This window comes from Microcebus murinus, chromosome 24, assembly GCF_040939455.1.
Source record: "Microcebus murinus isolate Inina chromosome 24, M.murinus_Inina_mat1.0, whole genome shotgun sequence".
NCBI classification, from domain to species: domain Eukaryota; kingdom Metazoa; phylum Chordata; class Mammalia; order Primates; family Cheirogaleidae; genus Microcebus; species Microcebus murinus.
Genome location: NC_134127.1, coordinates 3,585,065 through 3,597,641, shown reverse-complemented (window position 1 = coordinate 3,597,641; position 12,577 = coordinate 3,585,065). Strand labels below are relative to the sequence as shown.

The 12,577-nt window shown below is 38.7% G+C and overlaps 1 protein-coding gene across 1 annotated transcript in view; it reads left to right on the top strand.

Moving 5' to 3' along the window:
* ADAM9 (ADAM metallopeptidase domain 9) overlaps nt 1-12,577 on the top strand; it is a 95,882-nt gene that overhangs the window by 24,868 nt on the left and 58,437 nt on the right. Inside the window, exons 8-11 of the mRNA XM_020282470.2 lie at nt 16-87; nt 1,170-1,339; nt 10,056-10,137; nt 10,686-10,819. Of these exons, the coding sequence (XP_020138059.2) occupies nt 16-87; nt 1,170-1,339; nt 10,056-10,137; nt 10,686-10,819 (458 nt within the window). The remainder of the gene's footprint in view (nt 1-15; nt 88-1,169; nt 1,340-10,055; nt 10,138-10,685; nt 10,820-12,577) is intronic.

Here is a 12,577-nt window from a genome sequence, read left to right as displayed (position 1 = left end):
TCTTTGCTTTTCCAGTATGACATGATGGGAAGAAATCAGACAGCTGTGAGAGAAGAGATGATTCGTCTGGCAAACTACTTGGATAGCGTGAGTTGTATTTTCTGTCAACTGAGATTATTCTGTCATATTCTTTTACAGTCTCAGAACAGAGTTTAAAAATTGTCTCATTTTGATCTTTGATTATCATAGGGCCAAATGACTCAGTATTTCTGCTTTCTAGTTTATTTTGTTACCTTTTTCAATACTTAAAAGAAAAATACAAGTGTAGAAAGACTTTGAGAAGAGCAAGAGATTTCATATTAGCATCTACTTTATTTTCAGAGTTGCCAGGTTAAGATGCTTTGGTGTTTATGAAAGGATCTTTAAATTTTTATTGAGAGATTCTTATTTTGAATAAGGCTGCCTTCTACCCTGAAACTCTGACATCACAATATTAATTTTGTGTGTGTGTGTTTCTGTGTGTGAGAGAGAGTAGGGTTGAGATTTTGGAGTTCATCCATTAGGAGATATTAAAGAATTAGATACATGTTTCTAGAAGATAATTTTATCTATAACGCATTCCCCTCATAGGAACTTTAAGCATAATAATGATGATGATGTTGATGATGATAGCATTCAATAGAGTATTTGCTAGTATGTGCTAGGAACCAAACTAAGGTCTTTACATTTGTTCTTCACAGTATCTCTATGAAATAGATATGAGTTCCACAGTCCTTTATCTGAAACCTCTGAGGTACCTGTGATTAGAATTTTAGATAAGGGTTTAGAAAGACAGTATGGTTTATTTTGTATTGTATAACACCTCCAGCAGGATCTTGGTAGTACCTTGTGATCAAACTCATTGATATTTCTGCAGTGAAATGTCTGAATATTTACACTAAGTGTAAATATGGACCATGAATGGGCTTGTATTACTTTAGGGCAAACTTTGGAATCAATTTTACCAAAAACTTTTCTTTTCATAGTTTGTCAGATTTTAGAATGGCAGATAAAAAAAAATTGAATCTCTGTTACTTGAGACTCTTGAGAGGTTAAAGGAAAGATTTTGTCGTTTTGGAGGAGGGAATCCTGTTTTTAATTTAAGTAGCTGTGTTATTTCATGTGGTTAAAAGAGTTTTCTCATATTCTTTAATATAGTTTACATACTTTTATTTTGCTTTTCTTCCCAGATGTATATTATGTTAAATATTCGAATTGTGCTAGTTGGACTGGAGATTTGGACAAATGGAAACCTGATCAGCATAGTTGGAGGTGCTGGTGATGTGTTGGGGAACTTTGTGCAGTGGCGGGAAAAGTTTCTTATAACACGTCGGAGACATGACAGTGCACAGCTAGTTCTGTAAGTGATTTTTTTTTTTTTAAGTACTATTAATGAAATGGTCATAACAATAGTTTTTTTTACTTATTTTCTTGCATTAGAATTATATCCTCTTAAGGTTTTGGGATATTCATTTAAATGAGGAAACTTAGTTTGATGTGACATTATGATAGCGAGGCCTTTTGTGTGTTGGATTCCCTGTCACCTTTATCCTGTGTCCTCCTTCTTTCCTGGGTTTACTTCCTTATTTTGGAATAGCATGTTTTCTAGTTGCTTTTTGTGAAAGAACATATGGAAAGAAAAAAATTTTGACCTCTTACATGTCTGAAAATAAGTTTTCACAGTCTCAGAACAGAATTTATTAAATAAAAATCATCTCAATTTGAGCTCTGATTATGCTAGGGCTTCAGTAACTCAGTTTTTCAGAGGGGTGCTTTCTAGTTTGTTTTGTGACTTTTTTGATTATTTGGCTGGGTATAAAATTCTAGGCGTGAAATCTTTTTCCTTCACAATTTTGAAGGCATTGCTCCATTCTCTTTTGACTTCCAGTATTACTATTGAGAAGTCTGAAACCATTCTGATTCCTGATCTTTAGTTTGTGGTCTGTGTATTTTCCCCATCATTGGAGACTTTTAGGATCTTTTCTTGGTTCCCAGGCTTCTGAGTTTTCCTGATATGTTTTGGTGTATGTCTTTTAGCATTTGTACTGTGTGTTCACTGGGTCATTTCAATCTGAAAACTAATGTCTCTCAGTTTTAGAATTTTCTTGAATTATTTTACAGTTTTTAGTTGTTTTATTTATTTATTTATTATTTTAGCGAATTATGGGGGTACAAGTGTTAAGGTTACGTATATTACCCATGCCCCTCATCCCCCCTCGAGTCAGAGCTTCAAGTGTGTCCATCCCCCAAACTGTTGCACATCTTACTTGTTGGGTATGTATATACCTTTCCCTCCTCCCCTTCCTACCTGCCCGACACCCATAAATGTTATTCCTATATGTCCACTTAGGTGTTGATCTGTTAATACCAATTTGCTGGTGAGTACATGTGGTGCTTGTTTTTCCATTCTTGAGCTACTTCACTTAGTAGAATGAGTTCCAGCTGTATCCAGGAATATACAAGAGGTGCTATATCACCATTGTTTCTTACAGCTGAGTAGTACTCCATGGTATACATATACCACATTTTATTAATCCACTCATGAGTTGATGGGCACTTGGGTTGTTTCCACAGCATTGCAATTGTGAATTGTTCTGCTATAAACATTTGAGTGCAGGTGTCCTTTTCATAAAGTGACTTTTGGGTAGATGCCCAGTAGTGGAATTGCTGGATCAAATAGTAGATCTATTTGTATCGTTTTGAGGTATCTCCATATTGCTTTCCAAAGAGGTTGAACTAGTTTGCAGTCCCACCAGCAGTGTAGGAGTGTTCCTATCTCTCCGCATCCATGCCAGCATTTATTATTTGGGAACTTTTTGATAAAGGCCATTCTCACTGGAGTTAAGTGATATCTCTTTGTGGTTTTGATTTGCATTTCTCTGATGATTAGAGATGTTGAGCATTTTTTCATGTTTGTTGGCCATTATTCTGTCTTCTCTGAAAAGTTTCTGTTCATGTCCTTTGTACATTTGTTGATGGGGTTGTTTTATTTTTTCTGGCTGATTTTCATGAGTTCTAAATAGATTCTAGTTTCAGCCATTTATTGGATGTGTAGCTTGCGAAAATTTTCTCCCATTCTGTGGGTTGTCTGTCTGTTATCTTGACAGTTTCTTTGGCTGTGCAGAAGCCTTTTAATTTGATCAGGTCCCATTTGTTTATTTTTGTTGCTGCTGTGATTGCCTTTGGGGTCTTCTTCATAAATTCTTTCCCTAGGCCAATGTCTAGAAGGGTATTTCCAACATTTTCCTCTAGAATTCTAATAGTTTCACACCTAAGGTTCAAGTCTGTTGCCCAGCGTGAGTTGATTTTTGTGAGAGGTGAAAGGTGTGGGTCTTGTTTCAGTCTTCTACATGTGCCTATCCAGTTTTCCCAGCACCATTTATTGAAAAGGGATTGTTTTCCCCAGTGTATGCTTTTGTCTGCTTTGTCGAAGATTAGTTGGCTATATGAGGATGGTTTTATATCTGGGTTCTCTGTTCTGTTCCACCAGTCAATGTCCCTGTTCTTGTGCCAGTCCCAAGCTGTTTTAATGACTATAGCTTTGTAGTATAGTTTGAAGTCTGATAAATTGATACCTTCTATTTTGTTTTTATTGCTTAGGATTGATCTTGATATGCAATGCAGGGTCTTCTCTGGTTCCATACGAAGCATAAAATTATTTTTTCTATATCTATGAAAAATGATGATGGTATTTTGATAGGGATTGCATTGACTCTGTAGGTCACTTTGGGTAGTATAGACATTTTAACAATGTTGATTCTGCTGACCCATGAGCATGGTATATTCTTCCATCTGTTTACGTCCTCTGCTATTTCCTTCTTCAGTGTTTCATAGTTCTCCCTGTAGAGGTCTTTTACCTCCTTAGTTAATATATTTCTAGGTACTTTATTTTCCTTGTTGCTATTTTGAAGGGAATTGAGTCTTTGATTTGGTTCTCACTTTTACTGTTGTTGGCGTATATGAATGCCTCTGATTTCTGTGTATTGATTTTGTATCCTGAGACTTTACCAAATTCATTTATCAATTCAAGGAGTCTCTTGGTTGAATCCTTGGGGTTTTCTAGGTATAATATCATGTCATCAGCGAAGAGTGGGAGTTTGATCTCTTCTGCTCCCATTTGGACACCCTAAATTCTGCTCTCTTTTCTGATTGCTGTAGTGAGGACTTCCAGCACTATGTTGAATAGAAGTGGAGATAGTGGGCAACCTTGTCTTGTTCCAGTTCTAAGTGGGAATGCTTTCAATCTTTCCCCATTCAGTATGATATTGGCTGTGGGTTTGACATATATTCCTTGTATCATTTTTAGGTAAGCCCCATCTATGCCTATTTTGTTGAGCGTTCTTATCATAAAAGGGTGTTGAATTTTGTCAAATGCTTTTTTTGCGTCTGTTGAGAGGATCATGTGGTCATTGTTTTTGCTTCAATTTATATGGTGAATTACATTTATAGATTTGTGTATGTTGAAGCATCCCTGCTTCCCTGGGATGAATCCCACTTGGTTGTGATGGATTGTTTTCTTGACAAGCACCTGGATTCGATTGGCTAGGATTTTGTTGAGAATTTTTGCATCTATATTCATAAGGGATATTGGCCTATAGTTTTCTTTCTTTTTTTTTTTTTTTTGCATCCTTTCCTGGTTTTGGTATCAGGGTTATGTTCGCTTCATAAAATGTGTTGGGGATGAGTCCATCCTTCTTGATGTTGTGGAATAATTTCTGCAGGATAGGTATGAGTTCTTCCTTGTAGGTGTGGTAAAATTCGGATGTGAAACCATGTGGTCCAGGACTTTTCTTTTTAGGAAGGCTTTTATGCTGTTTCAATTTCAGTATTTGATATTTGTCTGTTCAGGAATTCTATTTCTTCCTGGTTGAGCATAGGGAGGCTGTGTGTTTCTAAGAAATTGTCCATTTCCTCCACATTTTCCAGTTTGTGTTCATAGAGGTTTTTGTAGTATTCATGAATTATGTCTTGTATTTCCGTGGCGTCCATTGTAATATCTCCTTTATTGTTCCTGATGGAGCCTATTGGAGATTTTTCTTTTCTGCTTTTCGTAAGTCTAGCCAAAGGTGTTTCAATTTTTTTATTTTTTCAAAGAACCAACTTTTTGTTTTGTTAATCTTCTGCATGGTTACCCTGTTGTCAGTTTCATTTAGGTCTGATTTGATATTAATGATTTCACTTTTTCTGCTGGGTTTAAGGTTAGTCTGTTCTTTTTCTAGCTCTTTGAGAAGATTTATTGGGTTGTCTATTTGTGATCTTTTCGACTTTTGGATATAGGCATTTATAGAAATACACTTTCCTCTCAGGACTGCTTTAGCTGTGTTCCACAGGTTTTGATAACTTGTGTCTCCTATGTCATTTAGTTCAAAGAATCTTTTGATTTCCATCTTGATTTCCTTGTTTATGATGTGGTCATTTAGCAGAAGGTTGTTTGGTTTCCATGACTTTGTGTAGAAATGAGAGTTCCTGTTAGGATTGATTTCTACTTTTATTCCATTGTGATCTGAAAAGATACATGGCATAATTCTATTTTTTTGAAGTGATTGAGACATGCTGTGTGTCTTAGGATATGGTCAATCTTAGAGAATGACCCATGAGCTGATGAGAAGAACATATATTCAGTGGTTTTGTGATAGAATGTCCTGTAAATGTCAGGCTTATTTTTTTTTTTTTTAGAGTTCCACTTGAGTCCATTGTTTCTTGGTTGATTTTTTGTTTGGAGGATCTGTCTTGTGCTGTCATTGGGGTATTAAAGTCTCCAACTGTTATGGTGTTGTTGTTTATCCATTTGTTTAGATCAAGTAGAGTTTGCTTTATGAATCTGGGTGCACCTAGATTGGGTGCATATATATTTAGAATTGTTATGTCTTCTTGAACTGTACACTTCACCATTATATAGTGACCTTCTTTGTCTTTTATTACTTTTGTTGATTTAAAAACTAAGTTATCTGTAATCAGCTCCACCATTCCAGCTTTCCTTTGGCTTCCGTTTGCTTGAAATATTGTTCTCCACCCCTTTACTTTTTGTCTATATGCATCCTTGCAAGTTAGATGTGTTTCCTGAAGGCAGCAGACACTTGGCTTGTATTTTTTTATCCATTCAGCCAGCCTATGTCTCTTGAGTGGGGAGTTCAAGCCATTCACATTTATTGGATAACTGAAAGGTGGGGCAAATTTCTGGTCATTATGTTGGGTTCAACTTTGTTGCTTTTTTTTCTCTCTTGAGCCATTGTGGTTTCTGGGCTTTGATCTTTAGCTTTTGAGTAGATTTACATTCGTGACTGTTTATTGTGCTGGTCCATGGGTAACACTGTTTTGAGTACTTCCTGAAGGGCTGGTGTTGTCTTGGTGAATTCTCTCAGTCTTTGCTTAACTGAGAATGTCTTGGTTTCTCCTTCATATTGAAGGGAATAAGATTCTAGGCTGGGCATTATTCTGTTTCAGAAGAGTGAGAATGGGGCCCCAGTTTCTCCTTGCTTGTAAAGTTTCAGTAGAGAAGTCTGGCGTTATTCAGATTGGCTTTCCTTGGTATGTGACTTGCTTCTTTCACCTTACAGCTTGTAGAAAGGCCTCTTTATTTGATATTTTGGTCAGTCTCATGAGTGCATGTCGTGACATCTTTCTGTTTGCATTGAATCGTCCAGGGGTCCTCTGAGCTTCTTGAACTTGTTTATCGAGATTTTTACCAAGGCCTGGGAAATTTTCCTCTATCATATTTTAGAATAGCTTATCCAACCCTTGAGTGTTTTCTTCTTCTCCTTTGGGTATCTCCATAATGCTCACATTATGTTTCTTCACCTAATCCCACATCTCTTGTAGGCTTCGCTCTTTTTTCTTGTTTTCTGTTCTATCTCTGTGACTGATTTATTTAGTTGGAAGGTGCTATCTTCAGTCTCTGAGATTCTTTCTTCTTTTTGATCTACCATGTTCTTGAGGCTTTCCACTGTGTTTTGTAGTTCCCTGAATTGATTCTTCATTTCCAGGAGTTTGGTTAAACTCTTCTTCATTGTATTGATTTCTTTAGTGAATTTTTGTTCCAGGCTTTTTGTGGTTTCTTTGTGTTGGTTATTGAGTTTTTCTTGCAGGTCGTTGAATTATCTTATGATCCACATTCGAAATTCCTCTTCTGTCATTTTGGTTGCCTGATTTTGGTTGGTGTCTGTTTCTAAGGGGCTGGTGCTCCTCTTTGGGGGGGGGGGTAGTTTCTGTTTGGTTCTTCATATTTCCGGAGTTCCTTCTCTGATTTCTTCTCATGTCGATCAGTTGTTGCTTTTGTCCTTTAGGTTTTTGTTTGGGTATTCACACACCTTGTTTAGTTTCTGAGCCGGTAGGTGGTGTCTGTGAGTGAGATTCGACCACTGCCTGTATGATGAGTCAGTAGGTGCCGTGGAAGGGGTGTGCAGAATGTCCTCCCTGTCAGTAGGTGGCACTTGCTTGGAGGAACTGGCTACACTGTTGTTTTTGTGTCCTGTAACCAGCTCTTGTTCCTCTAGAGAGGCACTCTAGTGCTTCAGGTTGTAGGTGGGGCCCTGGGACTTCCAGGTGTGTCCTTTTCTCCTCCTCAGTGAGGGCTGGCCTGGGAGTGAGTCTTGGTGGAGCTGGGTTGGGTAAGCCTGCCCTCAGGCACCACTAATGCCATTAGCAGGGGTCAGAGTTCTGTTCTCTGCTTCCGGGAAAGCTGTCAGGGAGGGGCTGGAATGGTCCCACTCAGTCAGAAAGTCTGCCTGAGTGGTGGGGCTATCTGAGACCTGCAGTCTGGAGCGGGCCTCGCTCCTTTCCATCCTCCGATCTCTGTGGCTACTCCTGGGCCTTTGCCAGCAGGCCAGACTTCATGCCACCTGGTCTCCCGTAGGTGTGATGTGGGCTGGGAGGTTCCCTGTACGGGAATGCCACATGAGCTGGGCACATGGCCCTGCCTTTTGAGGAGGGTTGCCCTCAAGCACGCTTATCTGCCCTTAAAGGCACACACACATCGGTAGGCTGTTCAGGAATATCCCTTCTGTGCCCTGGGCAGTGTCAGAGCTGTGTGCACGGGATCTGGTTTGCAGGTCTGATCTCTGGGCCCCGGCATTCCATCCCTGACCCCACCAGGGAGAGGAGTGTCAGTCCCAATTCACCCATGGGAGCCCAAGCTGGGTCGATATCTCTTAGCCTCAGTGTCTTCCCTGTTCTCTTGGAGTCACCGGGCCGGCAGCGCCTGGGAGGGCTGGCGGGTAGGGAGTTCACAGTCTGAGTACCCCTCAGTCAGCTGAAGGGCTCCAAAAGGGAAGGTCGTCCCGTTCCCTGGTGATGCCTCTGGCTGGTGGCTATATTGTCTCTCTCAGCAGCCACAGTTAGGGTTGGGGGAGGGGAGAATGGAGCAATGTGGCTCCTGCTGTGCGGTTCAGGTCTGTGCACACGGAGGTGCCCTGAGGGAGTTGGGAGCCTGGTGCTGTGTCCGCTTACCGCTTACCGCTCACCACTCACTGGTGGTAGCCATCTCTGGGCTGGTGTCCGCAGGTCTCTCTACCTGCTGGGGAGCCCACCAGCAGTCCGAGATGCATGGGAGGGGAGAGTTAACAGCTCCACTACCCTTGCCGCTGGTCTCCAGGCTGCTCGGGAGGTCTCTGCTTCCAGTTCTCCTCCGCACCCTCCTCCTGTGGAGTCTCCCATAGTCTCTGGCACCCTTCCTTCCAACCCTCGGCCGATGTGTGCTTGTCTGCCTTCTTCTTTCTTGTAATTCCTTCTAGAAACTGTCTTTTTTGCAGAGACACTCTGTGTGGCAGTGTTTCTTCTCCGCCATCTTGTTCCGCCCTCCCTGTTTTATTTTTATTCTTCATTTCTTCTGGGATTACTTTTACTCAGATACCGGGTTTCTTGTCCTGGTCCTGTTAATTTCTTTTCTCTTTTTTTGTTGTTTGTTTTCTCTTGTTAATGTGAGTTAATTTTAAAGCAATTTACTGAAAACGACTAAATGGGATTTTATGGCCCCATAATCACAATGTCCTCATCCTGACCTTGTTATTAATTTTTAGTAAATGGCACATGCAAATATCCTCATACCAGTAAGAATGCCATCTAGTTTACAAAAGACCAAGGAGCAGGCATTGAGCATACTCAATATGCCTTGCCTAATCCTGTTTTGTTTATAGTTAAGAATGGGGGACTAAAAATCCTTTTGGAAGCTTTTGAGTACATGAGTGCATCTTGGAGATTGTGGGGTTCACTATAGGGTGATTTGGCTAGAATGTTGCCTTGGCAATCCCATTAACGTCAGTACCTCAAGTTGTCTTCTCCTCGCTGGTCAGATGCCCCAGAGAAAGATTATTCATTCATTTAAAATATATTTATTGTGTGTATTCTCTAGTCACTGGGATATAGCAGTGAACAAAACTGACAAAAAATCCTCTCATGGAGTCCATATTCTGGTGAAGGATATTGTCTATAAATGAGATAAATATATGCAGTATGTTAAGTAATGATAAGTGGTTAGGAGGAAGAATAAAACTGGGAGGGCAAACATAAAAATATTGGAGGAAGGAGGGTGAAATTAGAGGTAGCATAGCCAGGGAAAGCTTGGCCAGGGAGATGACTTTTGAGCAAAGACCTGAGGGAGGTGAGCAAATGATTTAGGGGTATATATTAGGGAAGAGAGTTCCAGGCAGAGGGAGTAGGTTCTGAGGTATAGGTGTGTTGGGATGACTGAGGAGGAACACAGAGGTCACTGTGGTTCTTTTGTTCACTGTGCTCACTGCCTTACAATCTCCCATCTAAATCTGATCACTGAGTTTGTTATCTATCTATCCTCACTAAAATTTGTTGAATAAATAAATGTAATGCATTTTAGGAAGAGTTTCATCTAGAAGATAAAAAAAGAATCTTGACTTTGTGTTTAAAAGGCATCTCCACTTGTCTAAAAAAAGTAAAAAGGAGATAAGGCATAACTGTATTCTGATTTTAAAATGTTATTTATCTTTGTCATTTTTCTCCCAGTTTTTGTAGGTTCTCTCAATTCAGTTAAGATTACTTATAGAAATAGGAGCAATGTGTTCCATTTTTCCTCAAGTACATTTTATAACTTGTACTTTTTCATTTAGGAAGAAAGGTTTTGGTGGGACTGCAGGAATGGCATTTGTGGGAACGGTGTGTTCAAGGAGCCACGCAGGCGGGATTAATGTGGTATGTTGTTCTTGATGTTCAATTTTGGATATTCGTATTAGGATACTATCAAGCATATTTTGACTCTACGCTTTCCCCTGGTCCTTAAAACAATATTTTGAGTGTTACGAGGAGCAAAGTGGAAGTGGCAGATGTATTCTATCCCTAGAGACTGGATCACATTTTCTTATATTTATTATATGTTTATTAGCTCTTACTTTTTGTGGATGAGGAAACAGAGGCTCCGTTTGAGAGAATTAAGTTAGAACCATTTATTAGTTGCTAAAGTAATCTATTGCTTAAAGGATCCATCTCCATCATCAGTGTGTGATTCATACCAGTTTCTTTCTTTTTTTTTTTTTTTCCTTAAATAGAAAAAAAGCCTGGACATACCAGTTTCTTACTAGACTGAAATATATAATATGAAGACTGTTGTTAGATGCTTGATTTATAGTATAGGCTGTCAACATTGTAGTGAATAAATTTCCTTTTATGAAAAAATAATCCGAGAAGCAAAATACTTCCTTTTTGTTCAGAAATCTAATTACTACCTTCCTGTGTTTGAACAGTTTGGGCAAATTACTGTGGAGATATTTGCGTCCATTGTTGCCCATGAGTTGGGTCATAATCTTGGAATGAATCATGATGATGGAAGAGATTGTTTATGTGAAGCAAAGAGCTGCATCATGAATTCAGGAGCATCGTGAGTAACTGAGTTCTTTCTTTTTATTCTTCTTAATATGGTATTGTAGACCAGTCTTATTTAACTCTAAGGGATGCTCATGTCTATGTCGAAGAAAACAGGAAACATTATTCCTGGTTCCCCAAAATTAATTACATGATACACCAATGAGAAGTCTATTTTTAATTATTATTATTCATTTTTTGAGACAGAGTCTCACTCTGTTGTTGCCTGGGCTACAGTGCCATGATATCAGCCTGGCTCACAGCAACCTCAAATTCCTGGGCTCAAGCAATCCTCTTGCCTCATCCTCCCTAGTAGCTGGGACTACAGGCATGCGCCACCATGCCTGGCTAATTTTTTCTATTTTTAGTAGTTCCTGGCTAATTATTTCTATTTTTAGTAGAGACAGGGGCTTGCTCTTGCTCTACCTATCCATGAACATGGAATGTCTCTCCATTTATTTAGTTCTTTGATTCTTTCATCAGAGTTTTAAAATTTCTTCGTACAGATCTTGTACCTATTTTGTTAGATTTATACTTAAGTATTTTGTTTTCAGGGGTGCTAATGTACATGGTATTGTGTTTTTCATTTCAGATTTCACTTGTTCATTGTTGGTATATAAGAAAGCAATTTACTTTAATATATTGACTTTAATGTAGTGATACATTAACCTTATATCCTTCAACCTTGCTATAATCGTTTTTTTTTTTTTTTTTTTTTTTTTTTGAGACAGAGTCTCACTTTTTGTTGCCCTGGCTAGAGTGAGTGCCGTGGCGTCAGCCTAGCTCACAGCAACCTCAAACTCCTGGGCTCAAGCGATCCTCCTGCCTCAGCCTCCGAAGTAGCTGGGACTACAGGCATGCGCCACCATGCCCGGCTAATTTTTTTTTTGTATATATATTTTTAGTTGGTCAATTAATTTCTTTCTATTTTTAGTAGAGACGGGGTCTCGCTCAGGATGGTTTCGAACTCCCAACCTCGAGCAATCCGCCCACCTCGGCCTCCTAGAGTGCTAGGATTACAGGCGTGAGCCACCGCGCCCGGCCTGCTATAATCGTTTTTTAGTGCCAGGAACATTTTTCAGTGTTTTTGGGTTTTCTGTGTAGATGATAATTCATCTCTGTACAATTTTCTTTTTTCTTTTTATTCAATATAGATTTTATTTCCTTGTCTCACTGTAGTAGCTAAAACTACCAATAATTTGATATTATTTTAGCTTCCCCACATTATTTTTAGCATTGACATGTATTTTTCCATCCTTTTACTTCGAACTTTTCTGTATTTTTATGTTGAAAATATATACTTCTAAACAACATATATTTAAGTTTTATTTTTCAGTATAGCTTGAAAACATTTTTATAATTGTATTTATTTAATATTTTTATGTGTACTATAATTACTGATATGCTATATTTAATCAAATCAGATGCCATTGATTATAAGATACACCATTTTTATATATCACCAAAAAAGAAATATGGTGCCAATTAAATTAATACTTCAGTTGTAAAATGAATCTAAATTTCGGAATTACTGAATGTGATAAGAATGTGTTTTAGAATCAGTGAAATACAATATTTGGGTTTAGATCTGCTATCCTATGTCATTTTTGTCTTTTTTAATATTCTTCTTAAAAATCTTCTGTCTTCAGTGTTTAAGGTGATGGATATCCCAATTATCCTGATTTGATCTTTACAATTATGTGACTGTAACAGATGATCATATGTATCCTGAAAATATGTACATAGTTCTCTCTCTTACTGACCCGCCCTGTGC